This window comes from Rhagoletis pomonella, unplaced genomic scaffold, assembly GCF_013731165.1.
Source record: "Rhagoletis pomonella isolate Grant_MI unplaced genomic scaffold, Rhpom_1.0 Rhpom_scaffold_00007, whole genome shotgun sequence".
NCBI classification, from domain to species: Eukaryota; Metazoa; Arthropoda; class Insecta; order Diptera; family Tephritidae; genus Rhagoletis; species Rhagoletis pomonella.
This window is the reverse complement of record NW_023458561.1, coordinates 61,799,466-61,825,982: the sequence shown is the minus strand read 5'-3', so window position 1 is coordinate 61,825,982 and position 26,517 is coordinate 61,799,466. Positions and strand designations below refer to the sequence as shown.

General features: G+C 34.8%; 1 protein-coding gene across 1 annotated transcript in view; it reads right to left on the bottom strand.

Moving 5' to 3' along the window:
• The window catches only part of LOC118743264 (diacylglycerol kinase 1), a gene marked incomplete at its 5' end in the record, with an annotated part of 152,188 nt that overhangs the window by 8,017 nt on the left and 117,654 nt on the right, over window positions 1-26,517 (bottom strand). The window contains 2 exon segments of the mRNA XM_036475837.1: window positions 591-746; window positions 20,488-21,726. Of these exon segments, the coding sequence (XP_036331730.1) occupies window positions 591-746; window positions 20,488-21,726 (1,395 nt within the window).

Sequence of the window (26,517 nt, the reverse complement as noted above, 5' to 3'; positions counted from 1 at the left end):
TAAGGAATGAGTCGAGACCAACTGATCTTCAATAGTACCCGTATGAGACTAGTTGCGACTAATTAATGCCCAATTGTACCCGGTTGAGAGTAATCTCGGAATACTCTCTTTAGAGATAAGGTCGCACAATTTTTTGCAGGGGTACTACGTACACGCATACACCGAAAATAATACATATGTACATATGTACATGCATGTACAAACGTGTGCATTCACTTGGATGCCACTAAAGTAACACGCGGTAAGACAAGGCTTTATGGTTTTCCCCATTTTCGCGTTGATTGTGCCATCTTTTTTGATATTTTTCTACCATTTTCGTGATTTTCAAGGTGATACTGCAAAAGTTTCATCCCAAAGCTTAAAACACTTCACACCCACTTGGCACATGCTTAACACTTACTTTGCCAGCATGCACCCGCATGTTTACCTAGGCTTACAAACATATATTTTTGCAAGCACTCATAACTACGGCGACAATTTACTTTTTCATGTGTCTTTTGCAGTTAGTTTTCTCATAATTTATTTCATATTTTTTATTGCTTATTTTACCCTCGTTGCTCATACATATACATATACATATGTACACTTACCACAATTTCTATGTTCTCATGAAGATTCTTGCATGATGCAGCAAATGTTTCCGAAGTGGCATATTCAAAATACCACAGCTTATTTTTCATGCGACTGTTGAATTTGTGTGGATTCTTCTCGCGCTCCAAGTGAAACTTGACACAAATTGCTGCATCCTGAAATGAAATTAATTAAAATACATATGTATGCATGAGTTAATTAAATGGGATAAGATTTAATTTAATTTGCTTGACTGGGAGCGTATGGTGTTCATTGACATGGAAAATGAATAAATGCTTTCATTTTATATATGAAATATTTGGGACATAATATTTTAGAGATACATTGGCTGCGAGATATGATAATCCAAATAATCAAAAACTCTAGAAAAACAGCTGGAAGATCGACCTATCTTGGCAGCCAGCTGAGATAATGCGTTTTTGAACCGAATTATGAGATTGGGTATTTTTCAATAAAATTCTGAAATAGAGCGTGTTTCAATAAAATTCTGAAGTAGGGCGTTCTTGAAAAGTTTTCTGAGATAGAGCGTTTTCGAAGAGTTTTTCTCAGTTCTTTAACTATTCATGAATGGAACACGAAATTTTGCTTTTAATATTCATCCAGAGCTTGTTGGAATTGTTTTTATTTTAGAAGGCATTTTCCGAAATCTTTCCACCTTATCGATCATATGAAAGCAGTCTACTGTGGCTTCTTGCAACATTCGTGTGAAATTAGGTTACCGAAAAATAATCTCGAGAAGTACCGAAACTCCTGAGGCTCTGAAATATCCCGTTAGATCTCGAAAAATGTAACATGAAGAATCACGAAAAGTCCTGAGAAAATAAGGAAAAAGTCGAAAAAATTCACCAAAGTTCTTTAAAAATTTCGACATGATGAACCCCAAAAAATCGGGAGAAAATCTTGAAGTGTCGAAAAATCCCGACAACCACGAAGCATTTCATTATTATGCCAATCTCTTAAAAACCGATTATTTTTTTCGAGGCTATTAAACGAAACCTGTTTTGGTTGTTGTCGGGACCAGATATCAAACTTGAGTGCTGCCGAGTAGTAGTGAGCTTTTCTAACTACGCAAACAGGATTATTGGATAGTGACAGACCTTACGACCTCAGAAGAATCCGAAGAATATGTAGTACACCGATAAGAGTAATTGTGAGTATCTGAATATTGATACGAACATTTTTGGAATAAAGTTTCAGAAAGATTTCACTAACTACCAAAATGTGTTCTGATTCTCTGGTAATGAAAATGTACCTAGAATAAATATTGCGTAAAGCTACAGTGACACCAGGAGCAATCCAGTAGTTAAGGCAATTGGTAAACTTTTTTAAACTGAAAAGCAACCAAAAAACCGTAAAAGGGTACAAGGGGTTCGATACCAATGGAAGGGTTACTAAGCGAGCAAATTTTATATTGGACTGTAAAGAGGATTACATTAAATTGGTTTTTAGGAGCAGGAACCAAGCCATTTCGTCACTGCAATGAAACTTATTTTAGTGTTACGAACCTCTGCAAATTCCTTGGCGATGTAAGATTGACATCAAAGGCAATCAGATTAAGTGATCCTATGATGAGTTTTACTGGGGCACAGTATGTTCTCTGCCATTCCCTAGAAGCAAATTTTTGGCCAGCTCCTAGCAGTGGGTTTTTGGCCAATCTACCGCCTTCTGGGTTCATCTAGTGATGTTATTCCTCATACTCATCATTCCTCATACTCATACATATGTATATACATACATAGAGACCTGAAATATTTCCTGATGAACGTGAAAATGACATTCACATCGTTTTGAACATCGAAACTTATGTTTCTAATTGCACAAAGTAATTTGTATTGCACTTCTGTCCAGTGGACATAATTTCAGTGCTAGGAACGTATATATTTTCCTGCCTTAGCGAAGACACTATTACTCTGGTTTTGGGAGACAGCTCGTGCTCTGTGCTGCCAAAGGGTCCCTGACAATCAAGGAAGCCACATATGTATAGGAAACTCTTTGTTCGGGATTTCTCGATATTTCCTGTGAGACTCTGAGTAGCAGGATAAGCTGACTAAATCAACTTGATTTAAGAGGTTGATAGGGATTAGCTTAAAAAACTATCTCTGACATGTCTACAATCCTTTTCGTCTTTGTTAGAAGAAAGGGGGTTTTTACAGATAGATCGGAATACCTTTGGTTAATCTGCTGGTCTATTAGAAATAATTGAAAGACCATAAAAACTTTAAACGACATCTAGAACTCTCCTGGGAGGGTACAAGAAGTCTAAGGAATACTAAAGATTTGAGGTTGATATTATTTTTGAGGACTTAATGAAAAAACCTTTGAAGGACGACAAGTTGTATTTACCAATTCGGAGGCTTCAAAGTACCAACTGGTATCTCTGAATTGTACTTTTGAGTGATTTTATTATCAAAGTAATATGCCTAAGTATTGTGGTGATGCTTATCTTCGTGAGCTACTGACACTAGTCTTCCTGAAGCTAATTTATCCGAGAAATAATAGCTTGTTTCTTGTTTTTAAAATAAGTTTATATTTCGTCTTTTTCCGACGTTCAAAACTAATGCTGGACCCATTGTAAACAGAGATAAGAGAGCTTCCGATTAAAGTTCACCACATGCAAAAATGCCATTTTGTGGGTTTCAACTGACAATGAGCGCAAAAATTTGCATAAATATTTTAGAAATTACATCACTGCCGTTTATGTTGTACAAACCCAAATGCAGAATAAATTAAATGTGCATATCTTCAACTTTTTTTGTAATCACAATTTCAAAATCATAAGACACGTATACCAACATAAATAAATAGCAGTGCCCACAAAGTTGTACTAAATATAAATGCCTGCATGGAAACGCTCAAAAGTTGCCCGACCGCCGTAGAACAATTGCTGAAAAGGAGTAGACCGAAACAAAAGTCACACCAGAAGAAGAATAAGCTAACTAAATGATAAAATGAATGCATTGTGCCCTCGAGTAAATTTACGCAAAGTGCAATGAGAAATGGTAACTTTCCAACTTTTAACGATTAAAATGTATGGAATAGTTTTCGGTAGTTCGTTGTTTGTTACCCAGTGGGAAATCTTTCGCATATTTAGGCATATGTATTTTTATATTTTTTCAATAAATTTTGAATTAAAATTATTCACTGTGTTCTCACATCATCAGACTAAATTTATAAAATTACTAACTGATTCCCACGACTCCGTCTGCATAGCTTAATACTTTTCTATATACTTGTAGCAGATTTTTAAAGCTAAAAAGCACATTTGATCAATTTACAAACAATATCCGGTAGTCCATTTTTCATTGTTATTGTGGTCTATTAAAATTTATTTTAGCAGTGTTTTTGGAGTTTTGTAACATGATTTTTATTTTTATTAGTCATATTAAAGATGAAGTCGACTCTAAAGTTATCAGCAGATTTTTGACATAATTTTTAATGGAATATCTATCAAAAGTAGCTGTAATCTAACCATAAATATTTATTTATTAGAAATCTCGACTACAGAGCCATCTAGTGGATTTATTTTTCGTATATGTAGGTATTTCTCATCATAAATTCAGTATACATTTAAAATTTTTCGTACCATGGTCCTGAGGAATATATTCCCAAAATTTGGTTCAAATCCGTTCATACTCTTTGAGCCAAGTTTTAACAAATGTATGTATGTATGTACATAATATCAAATTTCTCTATGATTTTTCCAAATACATAAGTTCATTCCACTGGGGAGGTTCAAGCGAGTTTCTTATTCACTGTGATGGGAAGGGGGCGAGATCAGTCCCCTTGTCTCCGCTACTGTTGGTTCAGATCAGACTTGGTCGCTGCCTTCGCTATGAAAGCTTGTTTCATTTGATTCAAAAATATGTAACGTTCTTGGATTCGTATTCTCGCATTAGTGTGTAACGTATATCTTCTTTTTAGGTAGTAAAAATACCGGTTAGCTATCTCAGTACTGTTATGTTATACATATGTCAAGCAATAACTCTGGTAAGTTTTGTTGGGGATAAGACCTATTTTGGAAGCGAGCAAACTTTCCTTTTCAACAGATGCACAGTTATTGACCTGCTGCAGTTCGGTTAAAGCTGAGGCGTGGATCTCAAACCATCTCTTCCTCAACTGTTACAGGAATCATCTCTTTACATATACCTAATTGGGAATCTCAGTGTCATTTCTGCAGACTTGACTAAATAGGTACCTTTCTTAACAGACTCATTCACTCTTTCGTTTCCTTTAATGCTGACTTAGACCGGAATCCTGACAAGAGAGGTGCATATTAACTGAGTTACCGATAAGAGTCCAATATTGAATTATTTCAGCAGATGCCATATATTAAAACTCCGGCTTGGAAGACGCAGCCATGGGATCTTGGCGTTAGTGACTGGACGACATCAAGCTCCCCGGAATAGACCCAAGATTCGAGCCTGTACTCCAAGGTGGCTTACTTATCAGTAACTTCGTGCCTTTTCTTCTCCCTTCTGTTCCAATATGCTGTCATGAAGTCTATGGTTTAATTTGAGATCCACATGATAGTATTCATGCGTATTTTTTGGAACCAACTAAGTACATACATATATTTTTCCGAAAGATCTCATTTCCTACAGTTCCGAAAAATTTGGTTCAGCTACCGCATTTACTAGGATTTATTTTAAATGCAAATCATTAGTCATTTCGGAGTGACTTTTCCGCTGCCATGTTTGCGGTGTGTTTAGGTCTATTGCTTTAGAGTTTTAGGATTAGCACCGCCAGTAGCATTCGCTACCGGTTTCGATGATTGCGTAAATCTCTGGCTGTTGTTTATGCGTCTTCTTGTTATCTTTCTCCACGCTAGTTGCCACGGGTAAGACAGCTTTGGTAAGTCACTCATTCTTAAAGCCGTGTCGTAGTGAGAAAGCACTTACCGACTTAGTTCAATCATCGGCAGTCACCTAAGTACATTTATTACTATCGCCTTACCATCTCTTTAGCTTAGAGATGTTTTGTGCAATTAAGGTCTGGAATAGCTCGTTTTAAAGAGGGTGAAATCTAGTTTGCTTTAGGTGAAGCACTAGGTATGAGTTTAATGCAAGTATGGGGTGAAGGGGGTGTAATTCTAACTCAAAGTCACCACAACTATTTTTTTTAGGATTAGGGTGGTCTTTAAAATATCAACATCCAAGTGTTATAAGGGGCACCCCTTTACTTGTTTCTACGTACGAAATAAAGACATCCAGGAAAATTTCAAAACTATAAACAAATTTGAAACAATTTTAATTAAAAAAAACTCAAAAATTTGGTAAAATGTTTACTTGAACCAGAGGAACTTCACATACTATTGAAACTTAATCATGTAAATTCATTAACTCGCCGGGTTGTAGGTGGTCAAAGTAAAAAATTTGTAGAAATTTTACAATTAAAAAAAATTAAATTTTTTCAAACTCTGGTAGCGGCCTCTAAGCTTTTTTTTAATTTTGAAATAATCGTGGACGTTTTTAATTTGCACGTGGGTGACCAATAATGTTGATAACATAAGGTTAACAACTGTAAGGTGGTACTAAGAGATATAATAATAAAGAATTCGAAAACTTGACTTATGTTTTCCAAGAGTAACTAAGAATTAAGAAAGCTTTTCCAAGAATTGTTTGAAAACCTTGACCTTGACGCGGAGGCCATTAAATATTTGTTTTTTTTTTATGCGATGCGCTATCGAGGAGATGACGGAAGAAACTCATGGTTGGAGATAAACCAGTTGTTTTTGTTGCCATAAAATATAATGACATCGACTATGTCTTTAGTCAGACCATAACTCAGTACGCCGCTTTCTTACTTAAAACTTCCAACTGGGTGTGTTACAATTTGCTAATAAGTCATACCTACATACATACTTACATTGATATATGCAAATTACCTACACATGTGTATGTATGTTTGCCCCTCGTAGCTAAAAGAAGGTAAGTATACACACTTACTGAATGCGAATAAGTACTACCATATGACAGATAGCAGTCAGGACTAAAGTTGGCTTTTAACGAATGGGCGTCTGTAGCAGACAAAGCAGAGAAGAACGACATATATGTAAGTCGTATAAATAAAAGCGCATTTATAAGAAATGCTTATCTGCTTGAATGTGCATACAAAGAGGCAAAGATTTATGAGATACACAAAGAATTAAAGAGATGCCACATAGAGTAGGGATGGATAGTGGTACAATATAAAAGAAACGAAAATTTCACCAACTCTCAGTTGGTTGAATAATCTGCAATAAAGGAGCGGTAACACAAAAAATATACATATGTATATGTATGTATTTGTCAACCAAAAGTATATTTTTTTTTGTTTGGCGCGAGAATTTGTATTGCAACTTGTATAGTATGTTGCGTAGGAGACTGTACGTATGCAAATATATATATGTGGATGTGTATGTGTGTATGCGAATACATTTTTATCATGCATGTGGTTGAATGAAGAAATCACAGAAAAATGGTTCAGCACATCAGCATCAGTACATCAGTAAGTCGGCCAAATGGAAAACAAACAAAAAGCCTACACGTGCAGCCCACACACACACAAAATGATATAAATGTGCGTTTATAAAAGTATATACATACATACGTACATAGTGCGTAGTGTGCGTAAAAAAATCACGTTAAGCTTTCATAAAGTACTAATGGAGCCATCGATTTTGCGGCTTGACGTGGTCGATTGGCGGTTTGACTTTAACAAATGCGGTAAATTTTCTGCCGACAATCAATCGGCCATATAAATACAAGCAAAAATATTGGACATTTCTAAATATGTAGGCACTAGGGTGGTTGACTCAGTTTTTCCAAACCGTCTTTTTGAATATTCTTAGGCTGTTTTTTTTTTTGAAATTTTGATATTTCCTACACCCAGTAAACCGGATTTTTATAATTGAAAAAACCGTGTTTTCGCCTAAGTTGTTTATATATCAGAATCTAAATATTTTTTTTTTGTTGAAAATGCAGGTAAAATATTTTGTCATCGAAAAATTCCTTAAAAAATAAAACGAGAATCTTTTACGTTTGTTTTGTTGTAGTAGCATACTAAACTCGGTCTAAATCAGTAAAATCACCTACATTTAATATCAGGGACCGAACATAAGAGTTATTGATGAAAACTGTCATGGAAAAATTCACTATGAGGGAAATGTTCTACAACTAAGTGAAACATACCAATCGATTTCGTTTTGCACAGAGACTCAAATTCGAAAATAAATTTTTATTTGCAATTTTTATGCGAAATTTTATTTTTTAAATCAATCTTATATAAGTCATTAACATTTTTCGCAGTTAAGAAGGGGTTGGCAAACAAAAGTTTACTATGACTTATTCAAATGACTTTTATAAGTATGATTGAGAATATAAAGATCAGTGACTGATTTTTATTTATGACTTTTATAAATAAAAGTCTTCGATAACTGTTATTTAAGACATATAATTTAAAAATCAAAAATAACTTTTATTTGCAGATTATTTAAATAAAAATACAAAATAATTGTTATTTTTGATTAATAAAATAAAGGTCAGAAATAACGGTTATTTAAAGACTAATTAAATAAAAGTCAAAAAATAATTGTTAAAGAGTGACTTATTTAATAAAAGTTGTAACTGTTACGGTCCCTGTTTAATATTCATTCTCATCATATGGCAGGCTCAAGGAAAGGCCACGCCCGACGGGTTTTCGCCGTAAGGTGAGGGATGTCAGATGAGCTGATGCGAGTAGAATTTTTTTTAAATTTTTTCTTCTGTTTTACTTTTAATCCAAAATGCGTGGAACATATTTTGTCTTATTAATTTCTAAATTAAAGTTATGACTATTTTTAGCGGTCATGTTGTAATTTTGGTCATGATTTCTGCTTTAGAGTAAATGTTACTGTAGATATGTATGTATATAAAACCAGTTTACCCTTTTTTTTCTTTTTTTTAGAAAATGGGGAACAGTTTTTTAATTTTTCGTGTTATTCGAGTTTTCGAAAAAAAGGCGAATAATCGAACAACCTAGTACATATATACATATGTACTTATGTACATAAGTGTCCATCTATGTATATATTTATATGAAGTATTTATTGAGCTGTGGTTGCATTTATTGCGTTACTGCGTAACAATGTGACAGAGAAATCCGACCATAATAAAATGTTTGTGTCTCAACATTAATGCCTAAAAGGTTGACAACACATCCTTGCTGAATGGGATGCGGTAATAGGACTTTTTGACGCAAAGCGGATGCTGACCCAATATATGTCGTGTGTACTTGTATGCATGTATGCGTGTCCGTTTGATTTCTTGTCACCATATGCTCGGATATAGTGCAGATGGCCCAGATTGCGTATTGGAAATAAAAAAAAATGTTATAAAGCAAATAGCCATTTATAGCAAAAGATTGCTTTTATCCAAATGCTGTGTGAATGCTCGAATTAAATGAGCATTCGAAACAAATTTTCAGTAACTTTTTAATACATTTGGGTAATCAAATTTAAGACGTGTAGAAAGTAAGGGAAAGATTGTATGCGATACTAGCAGCAAACCAAAATTGGTGCTAAAAATATTCTGCATTTTGGGATGAAAAATCGTTTCAGTGAGAACCACGTTTGTTAATTCTCAGCCGGAGGAAGTCTGGAGCATTTCAGCTTCCTGATCTTTTATCGTTTGGATGGAATGTTCATTTTTCACTTTCTGTGCAAGAAAAGTTCGTGTCCTAAGTCTTTCGTTGATTTAATTTGCATAATTATATTTAGTTTCTTTTGATACTATTGAACGCTATTTGAAACAATCCGTTCTCGCTTCAATTCTTTGTGAATAGTTCAGAGAAGATTTGTTCCCATTTCGTTCTCTGTCAGAAAGTTCCTGAGACTGTAGTTCCCAAATTGTTCTTCGTGAGAAAGTTCCTTAGACTTTTGTTCCATTTCATTTCAAAAAAGTTCCGGAGACTTTTGTTCCCATTTTGTTCTCTTAGAAATGTTTCCAAAGGTGGTCGGTGTTCTAGCCCTGAAAAATTTTATAGCAGCCAACACTTGTAGATAACGGTATGGGTGCCATCGTCCCTAAGATTCCCGAGTTACCGGATGTACCATCAGTCCAGAAACGTGTGTCTATGAGTCTTAAGGCAGCATTAACGATCAGCTCTCTAGACAATACGTCAAGCGGAGGCAGTTGTAGAATCGTATTAGAGCTTGAGTAGTTAGGTCTCTTCACGCGGCTCATTTTCCTGACCTAGTAATTATTATTTTGAAAACCTTTTTATGTTTGGGAACCATATTTACTAACCAACAACTTTATTCAGCGATTTAAAAAAATTTTGAAGACAATAACCAGTTACAATTATAACCTTTTTGGATACTGAAAAAAATTGAAAAGCTGGTCTAGATCCATTCGTTGGACGAGATGAGTTTCTTCATATTTTTTCACAGATGATTGATTGTACATACTTAGTACAAATAAAAACAGAAAGATTTATGTTACCTAATTTTCTTGCCTTCAACGCCATTCGAAAAATGGCACTTTAGCTTATCCGCTTTTCCACTTTTGCCTATTTTATTTGACTTTAATGGCGAAAGGGCGAAAGTGCGAAAGGGATGCTTGCCAACGTCAGATCATGCATTATTATGAATATACGTATGTACATATGTATTTAGGACAAACTTCAATCTTTAGGTGCTGGTAGCGAATAAATAGACAACATTCATTCACATCTACGTACATACAAACACTCCCCAAACAAGCAGAAAAGCATTTAGACGCATTTGTATGCACACACCAGCGCAAATGAGATTGCTCATTTTGTAGTAGCTGTCTTTTTGACGACGTTCACACACAAACACATACATACATAAATACATATAAAGATATGCACGAACGCATTACCTCTTTGGTGTATGTGAATCAGTGATTTCGCTGGCCATTTACTGCCGCGCACATTTGGTCACATAAATTCCTATTTGCCGCGAAATGTGTTGATTGTAATCTCGGGTACGGTACTTAATGGAGGATGGCAACGATGCCATCACATCACGATTGGTGCACATGCACACATACATACATACATACATGCGTAAGCGCCTAAAACTATGCTACATCGCTTTGGGAGTGGTGTGCGTGTTTTTCTTTTACTGTTTTATGTGAATGAGAAAAAAAAGCTGCTGCTGCTGCTGCTTTGTCTAACGCGTGAATGTTTGTTTGGTTGGGGAAGTATGCGTATGTGTGTTTGTGTGTGTACCTCCTAGGAATATGTGAATTTATGCAGAAAATACGCGCGCTCATTGAAGCATTGCTCTCGTTTTCGTTTTTGTAGCGCTCAACTTTAATAGCTATTTTATATGAGTTTATGTGTGTCGGCCATGGGTGGTAAGCAGCTTAAGTACTCGCCTAAATATGTACTCTTACATATGTCTGTTTGTGTGCAGTTTTAGGATTATTGCGGAATTAAAATTAAACTTAGTGCTGGAATGTCAACCGAAGCTGTCAACGGAAAATGGATTAAGAAAGCATAGCGAAGTTATAATAACATGTACATATGTATTTGTCAATGTATGTATGTAGGTGTGTGTGCGTGCACATTTCCTGTCATTTCTTGCTGTCAAAATCCACTCTGTGACTAAATGGAATTTAATATCGACTTGGGTGAGATTTCTCTTTTTATGGAATAGCGTTGTTATGAAAAACTTGTTTGTTTGAAATTTATATGCACCAACTGAAGCACAAATGTCTATTAGGGGGGGTCCCTAAGATATTGCTGAATCTTATTCAATAATATATGAAAATTTATCAGATTTAAAAACTACATTTTTTGAAGCTTGTTTAAAACTTTGATATTTTCGCGGATGTTTTTATTTAGAGCGTAAAACAAAACAAGGAGGTGCCCCAAGTAAAATTGATATTATTTTTATTAACCACCCTAATATGTATGCATATGCATTTTTACTTATAAAATATGCGTTTATGTAAGGACGCTTGTATCACAATTTCGCCCAAAAGCATTTGCTTGTCTGACAACACATTTTATTAGTGACAGTCGCCACTAAGCCTCTATTTATGTGTGTGTGCGCAGTCAAGTTAGCTAATATTTGGTAAACGCATGCGCTGTTTCAATAAAATGCATAGCAGAAGTTGAAACTTTTTCAATTTTGCAAAAAGCGTTAAAACAAAAGTTGTTCTGTGTGTGTCACAAAATGTAAATAAAACCGACATTGAAAATTTGTTTGGGTTTTGTTACTTTTTGTTGAAAACAATTGACCAACTATTTAAAATAGCAACATAGTTAGCTCGACACTAGCCATCACAATTTGCATATTACCTTTTGTTGCTGCCGCTTAACCTGATTTCCTGGCATGTTAAAGCATCCTGTCCAACCAAATGATTTATGCGCTCAAAAGAAGTATCAAAATAGTAGCAATAGTTACAATGACTATGAAAGGTGGGGTGGGTAGTGTACGCATGAATCTTTAAACCAATATTCGTCAAAATGTCAAAAAGTACGAGCTGCAAGGAAAAATGGTGAACAGGAATATTAAACACGCCTAAAAGCGCCGTCCGCCATAGCCGAGTGGTTAGTGAAGCGAAATTCCATCTGGTTGGACCAAGGTTCGATCGCTGGCCAGAGCAAAATCCGAAAAGATTTTTTTTTTATACTGGTGACGCCGTTAAGGCATAGGCTGATCGCCCGGGAAGCTCTTGGCAATGGTGAAGCTACGTACTAGTGGGCATCGGTGGATGTATTTTGGATCGTTCGGATGCTCCTGTCAATGCGAAAGTTCTGCTGGCGACCAATGAATTGAATATGATTCATTTCTTAAAAACCTTAATTTACCTTAAATAACTTAAAATTTGAAAATTCAATTTGTGCCTTAATTTTCCTTAAAATATTCCTGAAAATTTTCACTTGTAATTGTGTTACGGCAATCTAATGCCTCGGGTAAAGTACACGTGTAACTCTGAAATACGTTGCCGCAATTTAGGCACTTAAACAAAAGCTCAAAGCACAAAAAGCGTAGGCTGTCTCATTGAAGTGTCGCACGAAAGTAGGCAATTGTGCCTTTACATACATAAATGTATGCAAATTTATTGCCTGCCTACCTGTAGGCAGATAGAAATGCCACAAAACCATGAAATTATGAAAGCATTTAATGATGCCATCTCGTTAAAATTGTTTACCTACATACATTTCTGTGTAAATACTTGACATATATATATTAACATGTTTGCGGTTGCGACGATGCGGCCGTAGCCTTGTTATGGTATTACAGTGTTTCCATGTATTTATTAATAATAATCATAATTCCGCAAGTTTATGACGTCTACTACTTAAGCAATGCTAGGTAAGTTGTGTAATAAGAAAAGTTGTACGACATGGCCTAATGAGCGCAAATGCAATAATAATAACAATAACAGTAGCATTAAAAGTGACGCCAAAGCGTATAGTAGTCTCAGGGCCGCATGTCAACCTAGAAAAAAATTAATAGTCCTCGTCGATGTTATGGCAACAGCGGTTTTGCGTAAAACGCATGCAGGGAAGTAAATTAATTAATTTGTAATAAGAATTTTCGGAGCGATTATGGCATAAAATGGGAAGTTATAGCGTAAGTACGTATACAGCATTAACGTGAACCAAACTTGCATAGAAAAAAAACAGTTTTTCCAAAATTCTGGGAACAGCCCACATTTCGTGCGACTTTAACATATAAATATATATTGACTGTTTGGGTTACGTATGAGGTTTTACCGGTAAATAAAATGCCTTAATTGGGAGTGAATTTTTCTGCTGCTTGTCTCCTTCAAGGCATTGATGTGTTACGAATGGCTCGTGCAGCGTAAGTCCTTGTCAGAGCTAGAATTCCATTTCAAGGCCGAAATAATTGCATTTGAAAGGTAAAAAAAACTTTAGAATTCTAAAAAAATCCTAGCCGCCAAGCTATTCGTGAAGCATTTCACAAAGATCTAGAGCAGATGCTCGAAAATACATATATAAAGTAACTGGAGAAAATAAAGTTCAAACCTATGTTGAAATATTCAAATAGTGGGACCTAATTTGTTTAATGAAGGGACTAATTTTCGAACCGACAACCAGCTGTTTTAAAGGCGCATGTTCTTTAATAGAAAATAAATGGAATTAGGTCATGTTTAGATTGCGTGCCGCCACCACGTAAGGGAAATTTTCCAGTCAGCGGATTTCTCTCGTGAGTTTGGCCCTCAGTCCGGAAACTTGCCTATTTAAATGCTTTCGAAAAAAAGGCAATAATTTGAATAACTTACCGTCGATGAAGAGCAAACTTGCAGAGGTTTGTTTTCAATAAAAAAAAAAAAAAGGAACAGTCCAGCGCCTTCGTCTTGGTCTGCAGGCTGTATCGGAGATACAGCCGCTATATTTAAACGTAGAATACGTGGTATGGTTAAGAGCATATCCAAGTCAAAAACGAAATCACACACTAAGAAAAAAAGGGTTTTTCCAAAATTTTACAAATTTACATACTTCTAAGTGAAAAGAACTCAATGAGAATATAAGCGAAAGCCCTATTTTTATTTTTATTTTATACCATTGTTTTTTTCTACAGCTTACTGAGATTTAAAGATTTGAAATTTTGAACAGAAAAGATATTTATTGAAAAAACTTAATATAAAATTGTTTGAGCGCTTGAAAGAAATTTAATTCAAACTGAACATTTGAAAACACATTTACATGTTGTGGTTGTAGCTAAGGGCGCAGAGATACTTGTTACTATTTGTTAACTTTCGGGAAGACTCAGGTTCGAATGCTGTTAAACGCAAAATATAAATTTTGATTTTTCTTAATTACGAAAAAGTATCAATAAAGTACAGAACGAAATCATATTCAGACGAAAAAATCTCAAAAAACTCTTTGAACTAAACAACAGGTCGTTTGGCGACATATCATATGTATGTGTTTTAAATTGAAACAAGGACGATATGATTTATTTTTTCTAAGTGCATATACTATACATAATGGAGTAAATGTATATACATACATACATGAAGTATTCGTTTTGCTTTTGTTGAATTGAATATACAAAATCATTACAAATTTAAAATAGAAACAGATCCACATTAACTGCAATCAACATATGTACGTATGTATGTATTTACATATGTACACACGCTGCGATTAGGTTATAAATAGCGCGCCTCTGTTTATCAAAAGCCGCATTACATACGCATACATACATTTTGTCTCCTTCCCACACTTCCAACATATGCACGTGTTTGCAAAATGATGACGAGGTGATTTTGTATGGAAAATCATTTATGCCCATATATTTGAATAAAATAAACATATATACAAGATATCAACCAATACTTCCCATACACCAAACGAAAGGAAAACTCTTGAATTTTTGATTAAAGAAAACAAAAACAAAATCATTCGAGCGGTTTTCGAGCATTTTGGTAATGAAAAAAATTTGCAAATTTTTTCAACAATTTTTTGCCTTAAAATGCTCAATATTTGTTAAATTTATATAAAATTTGTACCCGATAATATTTCTACTGCTCCAAAGAACCTATATCCCGAAAATGAAAGTTATATATGCCAACAATAAGTTGCTAGAGCACTTTAAAGGCTCAAAATTGACCCCAAAATAAGGCAATGTTTACCGTCGTTTTTACGACAGAAACCGAATTGGTTATTTACAAAAATGAATCTGTCGATAGGTTTGGAATTTTATCTTTGAAACGCCACACTTTTCTTTGAAATCGCTTTATTAGTTCTCGTGCAATAAGCGTTTTTGTGAAGCTCTAAAAATTACAACTACAACATTTGAACATAGCCCCCATACCTTAAGGTAAGACGTATTCTACGTCAAAATCGTATTTCTTGGGGAAAGAGTGTCCTTCGACACAAACACGAAATAATGGCATTTTTTTTCTTGTCCGTTTTCTTGAGAGCTGCATACTGGCCTTTAGTTGTAAAAGGCCTGATAATATGAAAGTTTTAACCGTTCCATATTTATATTGGGACGCCACTTGTATCAACTCACGTCGAACGAACGTTTAATACATTCAAGGTTTTTCTTCGCAAAAATCGAATGGAAATGCTGCCAGAAAACTTTAAAATGCATCTTGTGGTTCAATGTTGTTCAAATAGTAAAAGATTCAAAGTCAAAATTTTTCATATAATGAAACTAGTTCATAGTTTTTCTTTTTTTTTGTAAAATACATAAACATTTCTAGAATAAATGTAATTTTAGATTATTTTTCGGTTTTTGTCGTTTTTTAGTGCCTTGTTTTGCCTTTTTTGTGATTTCTGGTTCTAGTTTCCTGCCTTTCGCTATTTTACCTTTTATTTATAGGTTTTTAGATCCTAAAAGTTCGTTCCCTGATGATTATACCCGACGTGCTTCACTGCGCCTTAAAAGCATATTTGTGTTGTTTGATACCTGTATTACAATATTTCAACTATTTTATCAATTTAGTTAAAATCCATTTTTCCACCAGGTGGCCACCCTCCTCAAAAATATTTTCGGCAGTAAGCCTTCCTCTTCAGTTTGATACCCATATTGCAATATTTAACTTATCTTTTATCAATTAAATAAAATTAAATTAAAATTTTTAAACATGTGGCAACTTCCCCAAAAAAATTATTTCGTGGGTAAGCCTTCTTAAACCTCTTTGTCTCGATAGCCATATTGCAATATTTTCTTTATATTATCAATTTATTTAAACTGCATTTTTCAACCAGGTGGCAACTCTCTAACCAAAAAATTTTCTTTGTGATGCAGCAATGCATCTAGATGCTCTAGGAATATTTCTGCGCCAAAAAGAAAATCAATTTGGCAGTTAGGGATCGATATCAACGCCTAGACACCAAAATAACGTAAGCGACAGTTTTTTTCAAAATTTTCATTTTGATGCAGAAATGCATCTAGATTTCTCAAGGAATATTTCTGCATCAAAAAGAAAATTTTGAAAAAAATTCCGCTTACGTTAATTTGAATAAACAGTAGGCATTTTGATATCCGATTTAAGCTCTGTAAATATTTTTTTTGAAATTAAAAAATACTTTTGGAAAAATTTAAAGCAGCCCCTTTTTTATTTCGATAGACTCGGACATTAATTCCAGTAAACAGTCTATTATATCTAACCAGTCGCACTCGCAGCCACAATCCAACTACATAATTAGTCGTAATTTCTATTAAAAATTTTCACTCAAACCTAAACACATGCACATGCATACATACAATGCATATGCAAGTAAGTACTAAATAAATGTTCATAAAGGTTACATCATAAATTTTCTTGCTACAAATATGTATTTCAAGCGTAAAGGATAACAACACAGCCGTATAGAAAAAGTTGGCAGAAACAAATAAATCCGCTTAACTGAAAGCAGTAGAAGTAATGCATATAAAAAGCTTCACAAAGAGGGGGAAAAATATAAAAAAAAGAAGTTAAAAAAATACCACACCAAGTAATGGAGAAGCACTAAAAGTCGGACGGATTAGTGGCTTTGCCGTAAATTGTTGAGAAATAAATACGCTCGGCCTTTAGTCGGTCGCCAATTGTTGGTTGTTGTAAGGTCTCGTAGCATAGTGTCAACGAATATAAATCATGGGAAAAGGACAAGCCGTTACGGTTTATCTTCGCCTAATACCCCTCAGTCAGAAGAGTAGTCTACACAAACAGTAAAGAAGTGTTTATTATTGTTATATGTACTTACTCGTATGTATGTATTCGCACACGTAAACCTACATATACGTAGCTGAGAGCGTAGACATATACATATTTTTCAACATGCATTTAAGTATGACTAAACAAATTGTCTGTGTGAGAAAAATGTCGTTCGCAACCAGTTGTAGAAAGTTCTTTTTTTTTGCTAAATTTTACGCTGAGGCGCAGATGTCCTGTTTAACCCGACAGAAGCGTGATGTATGAGGTTATGATTCGATGCATTGTACATATAGACAGAGCGAGAACTGATTAAAGCTAAATGTGGACTTTTGGAAAATAAGAACAATAAATCAATTTTACATACTCTCACTAAATTCAAAAAGTGTTTGTGCCTTCAAGTGAGGTGAACAAAAAGAATTGTCAACAGTTTGTGCGAATAAATTTTAAAGTCGACTTTAATTTTTCAGTTTTAAGCTAAATTTTTATAAACATCTACTCTGTGTAATATTTATAGGGCAACCCGTTATGGAGAATTGTTTTCTGAAATGGCACTCATACAGGAATAAAATATTAGCTTGGCTGATAAAAATTGTTAGTAATATTCGGAGTAAAATGAAGCCTTAGAGAATTTACGTACATGTTGAAAATATAATCAATAACGTAAATATTGCAACAAAAATGGTTTACACATTGATAAATCGAAAATCTACCGATCTAAGCACAGATAATAAAATTATTATATTAAAAACAATATTTCACGCAATGATGCTTTATGCTTGTCCTGGTTGGGGAAATTGTGTCAGAATGTAAATGATATTGAGGCTACTGTGGTATTTCTCAACCATAAAACTTCACAGCATCTCTAATGTGAGCCTAATCGAAGGTTGTATCATGAAAATAACCGAAAGATTTCAGTTACTCTGTGGCATGCCTGACAACGAGTACATTTCCAATCTTTTCTAAAGCTAATGCTTTCCTATCATTTAATATTACATACAAAGACAACTTGGAATAAGTTTATTATGGTTTTATAACTACAATTAAAAATATTTTGGTATTTAACAAATAACCCCCTTACTTTACACTCACCTCAACTTACCTAACCACAACTCACTTCACCTCACGCCAAATTAACTCAACCCACACAAACTCACCATACCTCACTTAGAGACACCACAACTGATCCTACCACAACTTATTGCACCAAACCTTAACTCATCACACCCGCTCTCACCACGCCTCACCTAAGCTCACCATGCCTCAATTTGGGAACTATGTATATCGGAATTTTAGAGTTTCTCGGAACTAAATTAAGATTTTCACGACTATTTCGGAATTCTTGGGACTTTTTCGGGATTTACGAGCCTAGTGCGAGATTCCCGGGACTATTTCGTGACATGTGCGACTATTTCGGAATTTTCTTTGTATTATCGATGTTGATATGGATATATGTATTTACAGATACAGTTATCGATATTGTTGTATATTTATTTTTTCATTTATTTGTCGAAATTTTTAACGATACGATATGATAATCGATATTTTTATTGATATATTTATCGATATACATATTTAGTCTCGAAAAACATTTATATCTTTAAAATAAGATCATTACAACATAGATATAGCCCACATACTATTGATTGTTAAGATATGAGCAGTTAAAGGCACGAAATTTTGTACTCCACAATATTGGTTTGCCGGTAAATCCTAATAAATTTCAGAAAAATGACAATCACATGCATTGATATCGTTATCGTGGTGTTAACTGATCCGTATATTTATCGACGTAGCTATCGATACATTTTATAGGTATATTCGTCAATATGGATATCGATATGATTACCAAAATTCTTATCAATTAGTTTTTCGATATTATTATCGATATACTTATAAAGTACGTGCCTGAACTTGTATTATCAGGCTTGATTATCATCTACGCATTTGTCTGTATTGAAATCCTTCAATTTTTAACCGGAACAGTTACAACGTTTATTAAAAAAAACGCTCTTTAACAATTATTTAATGATTTTTATTTAATTACTCCTTAAATAACCGTTATTTCCGAATTTTATAAATAATAGCTATTTTTGATTATATGTCTTACATAACAGTTATCGAAGACTTATTTATAAAAGTCATAACTAAAAATCAGTCACGGACCTTTATTTTTTAAATCATACTTATAAAAGTCATTTGCATAAGTCGTAGTAAATTTTTGTTTAAATGTTAACGACTTTTATACGAATGATTTAAAAATAAAAGTCGGTGACTGATTTATATTGATGACTTTTAAAAGTAAAAGCCACTGTCTGATTTTTAATGATGACTTTTTTAAGTAAAAGTCTTCAATAACTGTTATCTAAGACATATAATATAAAAATCAAAAATAATTGTTATTTTCGATTTATAATATAAAAATCAAAAATAATTGTTATTTTTTTTTAATTTTGCTTAAGAATTGCAAATCAATTTTTTTTTTAAATTTGAGTCTCGGTGATAAAAGAAATCAATTGGTATCTATTAGAGCTCTCGATTTTGTTCGCACATTTTCAAACATCCCGGGTATATGAGCAGCGAGTACTCGCACACTTGTTCAATGCTCATTACTCGAAAATTATCGAGCATGAGCTCGAGCAATTCGAGTTTCTTCGAGTAACTTGAGCAATGTTTTTTTTATTATATTGACATTTTTGGTAGCAACTTTTTAAATTTTTCAATTTATTGATATATAATGCAAAGATTGTTACATTGGTATTTAATAATATAATTTATTTAACATGAATTAGAAAGCACCTGCTGACAAATTCAATTTACAAATTTTCTTTTGTTTATGAAATTGTTCAAAAACTCGAAAATTTTGAACAAACATTTGATCAGTTGAGCAATGAACGAGTTTCGAGCGAGTATCGAGCTACTCGCATGGCTCGATACCCGGGTATCTAGAGCTCTAGTATCTATCACTTAGTTGTAGAACATTTCCTTCATGGTGAATTTTTCCTTGACAGTTTCAACAATAACTGTTATGTTCGGTCCCTGATTTTAGAACATCGTACGGTTCTTTTAATTCACGTAACTTTTCTTCTTACCGATTTTTTCAGGCAGACTGTAGGTGTATTTTTGGTTCAATTCCACTGGTACATAAACACAACGAGTACATCGTTCAGAGTAAAATTGTACTAATTTCTTTCTTTTCGACTCAGCCTAAAATTATGATTACCTGGTAGACAAACCCTATATACGTACATACATTCGCAAATGAAAAAAAGAAAATCACACTTACCACACCAACCGAAAAGTAGTTGTTGATGATGTTGTAGGGCACTGTGCAATCTTTTTCCGGCTGCACTTTGATTTGCTTCGGCAAACAAGTCGATGCCTGACTTTTAGCTGCTGATGCGCCGTCCGTCGTTGTTGCAGGATCTGCAAATGCTGTTGGAGATAGAGGCGCTGCAACAGCCTCATCCGCCTCTTTGGCAGCGGGTGAATGCGTGTGAGAACACAGAAGGGGCAACAATGGCGTTGTAGGGGATGAAGGCGTTGTTGGCACTATAGCTGTGGTGGCCGCGGCTGTGGCTGCCGTTGCTGCGGCTACAGCTGAACACTCATCATCGTTGCTAATGTAACTAGTAGGGTTTGTGTGAGTATTGGCAGTGGCGCTGATGCTGATGCTACTGCTGCTGGTAGCTTCTGGGGGGGCTGATGTGCAGTGTGCAGTGCCATCTACCGGTATTGATATGCTTTTGCTGCTTGCTGGTCTTTGTAATTGTTGCTGTTGCTGCCCACTAGCTGCTGCTTGCTCTGCCGCCAACACGCTTTGGTCTTTCTGCACATTTTCAGCGTTGTTTGGAATGTCTGTTGGCGCATCGGTTGCATGCATTGAATTGAGCTCATCGAATGCCACAACACTATTGTTGCTTTTATCGCTGTTATTTTCATTGTTATTGGCACTGTTATTGTTATTTTTATCGCCATTATTATCATCATCATTACCAGCAGCTGCACTAACACCATCACTTTTAGCCGCTTCCGGCATTTGTGGTATGCCAGGTGATTGCAGGTCTTCTGATTGCGATTTTTCGTGATTTTCACTCTGTCGTTCCTGCTGCTGCTGCTGTTGTTGTTTAATAATCGTGCTGGCGCTGCTGCAACTGCTGCTGCTATTACTGAGTGTGGCGAGTATGCGTTTCGTTTCGAATGTCGACATTGATATGCTTTTGGTTGCGCGCCCAGTGCCACCGTTGCTCTCATCGCCAGCATCAGCACCAACTCCAGCGCCGTCACCGCAGCCGCCCGTCGTCGTCGTCGCCGCCTCTGTGGCATATTCAGTGGCTGTGGTAATCGACGAACTCATAGATGATGTTGACGCCATTGTGGACATGTGCTCATGCCTGGTGCTGCATATATTCGTACAAACGCTGGTGCTGCGATGAATCTCCTCGAATTTTTCGAAAAGCGCCTTCTCGACCACAACACTTTGTGATAGCTCAATCACTTTCTGCATATTCGAGTGAAGCGTGACCTGTGTGTGTGGAAAATCGGTAAGATAAATGCATATTGTACATATATATATATGTAAACAAGGGTATGTGGAAATGCTATGCTGAATGAAGTGGATTTCAAAAACACTTTGGGGCAAAATTGTGCGGGCGAGGTACAAATAAAGAAGCGCGGGTTTGTTGAATGTTGAATGATGAAATGTAAATTAAATATTTTTGAGAACTAAAAAAAAAAATAACAGCAAAATAAAAACCGCTTGTATGTTGTATATGACAAGACTGAGACAAAGTAGCCTGGGTATTAATGCTTTACACTACAAGCAATTGCCTGGTATTCTTCTTAAATTTACTACTAAAGCTTTGTATCCAGTTCACAAGAAAACACACGAGAAATATTTTTCATTCCTTATACAAAAAAAAAGAAACTTTTTTAGGGCTGTATTTTCTCGATTATTTTGGCAGAAGTCTTAAAGTAATTATACCGATTTAATAGTACCGATTTATTTTTTGTATGGAGTCTCATGCATATACATACGTACGTACATATGAGACAGTCTTTGTCAGCGGAAGCCCTCATTCACGCCAAAATTGGTTTAGGTAAAAAAACTCGGCAAGGTATTAAAATTTTAGTAAAAGTAAATGTTTTTTAATGCCGAGTGGCTTTTTTTCAAAATTCATAATGGCGGATCCAATATGACAGCTAATTAAAAACATTTCTTTGGATTCACTTTGAAATTGTTACTCCGGTGTTTTTGGTGTCGCTGATCACCAATCCGGTGTTCCTTTTCAAAATTAGCGACCCTAAAAACCCTCAAGTGAACAAGTTTCAGAAGGATTCGATTAAGTTTTGAAAAATTATCCGTCATATTGGGTCCGTCATTTTGAAATTAAAACAAAAATAATACCCAAAAAGCACACGAGTAAAAATTTTGAAGTGAATCCGATGATCGTTTTAATTAAATTAAATTAATTTAAATTAATTATTAAAATTTTAAGACCTTGACAGAATTTTTTTCTAGAAAAACTAGTAGTGGTCTTACGTTGACAGTGAAGGTCTGATATTTACATACATCACATATGTAAGTCATCATTTTCAGATTCAGATTCTGAGGAAGACCCTTCCCTGCGTCATTTAAAAAAAATTGGTCTGAGATGCTATGAACTCACCGGAAAAGCGACGAAGTACACAGGTGGTTAGGTTAGGCTAGGTTATGAGGGCGAAATTGGATTAATAATATTAATTTAATATGCTGAAATTCTGTTCCATGATATCTTTTAAAATTGGGAGAGGAGAAAAATAAGAACAAGAGAATAGAAACGTTTATGGTAGAATAGCGCACCTCACAATGAAGGTTTTAGCTCTATGAGCTGACTTAACCCCTATCTGTCCAGGAGCAGCTCACCTGTGGACAACGAAGACTCCACATTCCCACTATCCTTCTCAAGAGAGTCATATCTTGCTAGATCATTCGCCATACAGATTCAAGGATTCATGGAGTTAAATAATATACTAACATCGATGAGAGATCCTAGCACTAGCACTTGTATGCTTACCGACGCCTAGGAAGGCTGCATGTCAATCATAATCAAGCCAGAGGCCAAAATTACGCGGATTAATGCGTGTTTTCTTCTCTTCAGTGAATTTTATGTCTTATCACACATTTTTAATTGGTTTCTGTTACCTTTAGTTTTACTCCACGTACCTACTAATATTTCACTGGCGGCTGCTGTGGTTAGAAGTGCGCACTACCATTTCGAAGGCCTGGATTCAAGTCAACTTTCTGACCAACATCAAAAAATAAAACATAAATAAACGGCCAATTTTCTGCAATTGTTGTCTGCTGTCTATATCTCATGCTTTTCATGGTGGGTATATGTATAGATGAGTATATATGTATATATATATATAATTCAAGAGCTCATATAATACTTTCTATGCACTTTATTTCATAACGCATTTACTCCTTCTAAGCTTACTTATGTACTCATTTAGCTGTTAAGCATTCTCTTACAAACCCTTTTTTTAACTTTCTCCTTTTAAATGCACTCATACGTGGCGTATTAGTTACACACACATTTGAGTAAACGCAATTAGAAATGAAGTAATCTTGTAGTTTGACACTTATGCACTTAAGCAAATTGCAACTGGTTCATTAGAAGCGGCAAAAAGATTATCTTAACGCAATTGCTTTTAATTGCTTTCAGTACGCAAGCCACTTCAAACTACCTACAAAAATGTGTACATACATGCGTACACCTCTAAGCAGGCTCAAAGAAAGTTCTAAAGTTCGATTGCACAGAAACGAAGCGATAAAAAATTAGTTTAGCAACAAAAAAGTTTTGCAAGCTTGCAAGCTTGAGAGTTAAAAATCCTTCGAATTGGTAAATCGAATTTCAGAGTTTTGATATTTTTATTCTGTTTTCTTTTTGTTTTTTTTCTTTGCTTGGTGCGATCCACAAAAAGTTTCCACCGGAATTACACTACAATATTTGTAATGGCATTTAAGCTCAACTTTGACGGAGTATAAAACTATTTGTAAAAAGTTTGCGTATGTGTGTGTGTGTGTGTGTGCAAGGGTGAGAGGCGGTGCTTACACAATTGACCCATGCGTTGTTTTTTTTTTTGCTTGCAGCGATCAAATGGCTTTCGTACACGGTGGGCAGGAAGCAAAGATAGGTTGCATAAAAATGTCGACAAAAACTGAAAGCAGGGTTGTATTTGTTGATATTTTTAGGTTAAGAATCCCTTTGAATTGAAATCCTAGCTGCTCCTGTTTTAAAGATATCCACATTTTACATAGTTATGATAGGACCGACTTTTGCGAAAGAGAAAAACATCCTTGTGAATTAAATATTCAACAATGTATGTGTGAGTAAATGTGTGTATATATATTATGTGAAAATATAAGTTTATGTAAGTTCTTAGCCGGTTTCAATCGTTTCCAAGGCGTACCACGTAGAGGCAACTTACTTTGCACCTCTTTGTTCTTTTTTTGGTTTTTTTGGTTTTATTTTTTTATATTTTTTTCTTGCTTTATTTTTTTATATTTGTTTTTTGTTTCCTTTTATTTTTTTTGTTGGCTTACCATATAATATAGTCACGCATTTTAGTATTTAAATATTTTATTATTTAGTTAAGTTTTTATATATGCTGGAATGAAAATGTCATTACAGTTTTCTTCAGCCGACTCACAAAAGTTGGTTTATCAATCATATTTATTTTGAATCTTTCCCAGAATTTAATGAATTCCCTACGAACTGACTTCCCGGCCTGCTCGGACCATAATCCTAAACCATCGTTATTCAATAATGAAATAGATTGCTTTAAATGTTTAAGGATAAAATGGATTTTGACAGTTTGAGAAATTCCAGTACTTTTCAAAGCTGTGCGGAGTTCGTTAAGATTTTTATCAAAATTACTAAGATCCGCTTGTTTTGCGGAAAACCATGTATTCACGATTTTGCTCATGGCTTTGAACGAGGCAATATATTTGGTATTGTTTTTACTGAGAGTTTCTTCCATACAAACTATGTTCGACATTTTTTTGTATGTGGAAGACATTGTCAGCAAAAAATAAATAATTGCAAAAAATCAACGAAATTTTCTGGTAACTTCAGACTTGCACTTTACTAATTGGCTCAAAAGCTACATTTTAAACATTTTTCTAAAAGATCTGATTAGAAATTGTGATCAGATGAAAGTGTCTCCGAGCCAATAATTTTGTACGGCACGGTACTTATAAGTAATCTAGGTTTCACGAAAAAAAAAAAAACAAATACAAGGTGACATTAAAATATCAGTCATTTGTTTCGTTGCTGTGAGCTTGTTTCAAAACTTCTGGCTTATGCTATAATTGTAAAACTCTGTGCATGTCATTTTAACGTATTTAGGTACATACCCCCCAGTAAATTCCCCCAGTAAATTCATAAAATTTTTCTTAATATTACAACGCCTTTTTCTCTCAGCGTAGTCATTTTTAAGCAAAATTTGTGCAATCAAATCGAAAACCGGGACACTTAAATGAAACCCGGGACATTTTAAGGTTGGACCGGGACACCGGGACAAATAGTCTAAAACCGGGACATATCCGGGAAAACCGAGACGTCTGGCAGCCCTACACACAAAGCGCATACTTTCATGCGATTTTCTTATGATCGCATTTGTGTTCTGGATGTACAATAGTCATTATTTCCTGACAGAAGAGTACATAAATACCAAAATAAATCTCATACAAGCTTTGAATTTATTTACTTATTATGCGGAGTACCGTTGGCCTAAGTTAGAGCATTTTTATTTCTTGCACAAGCGCAGTTCGACTTGCCTGCGCTACTTGCTTATAGCAACAAACCTTTAATAAAAAATTACTACCGTATTATATAGCATACAATATTGTATACATACATACCTATATTGCGATATTGAAAGTGTTTGTAATGAGAAAGTTCACGCTACAGAAAAAGGTAATTGTGGTGTTTTATCTAAGTTGTATACCGGTAGCGCCCAATAAATCTCGATCAATTATTCTTTCGGTAGGGAAAAATGAAAATGTTTCACATTGATTTGATACGTTTTAGTGAGTTAAAAAAGGGGAACAGATATGTATGAGATTTCTTTTCGTATAAATATGCTCTAATTATCGAGAAGTACGCCTTCCAAATATATCCTATCAGAAGTATATAAAATATGGATATCTTTAAAACAGGAGCAGCTAGGATTTCAATTTAAGCGGATTCTTAACCTTAAGATATCAACAAATACAACCCTGCTTTCAGATTTTGTCGACATTTTTATGCAACCTATATTCGCTTCCTGC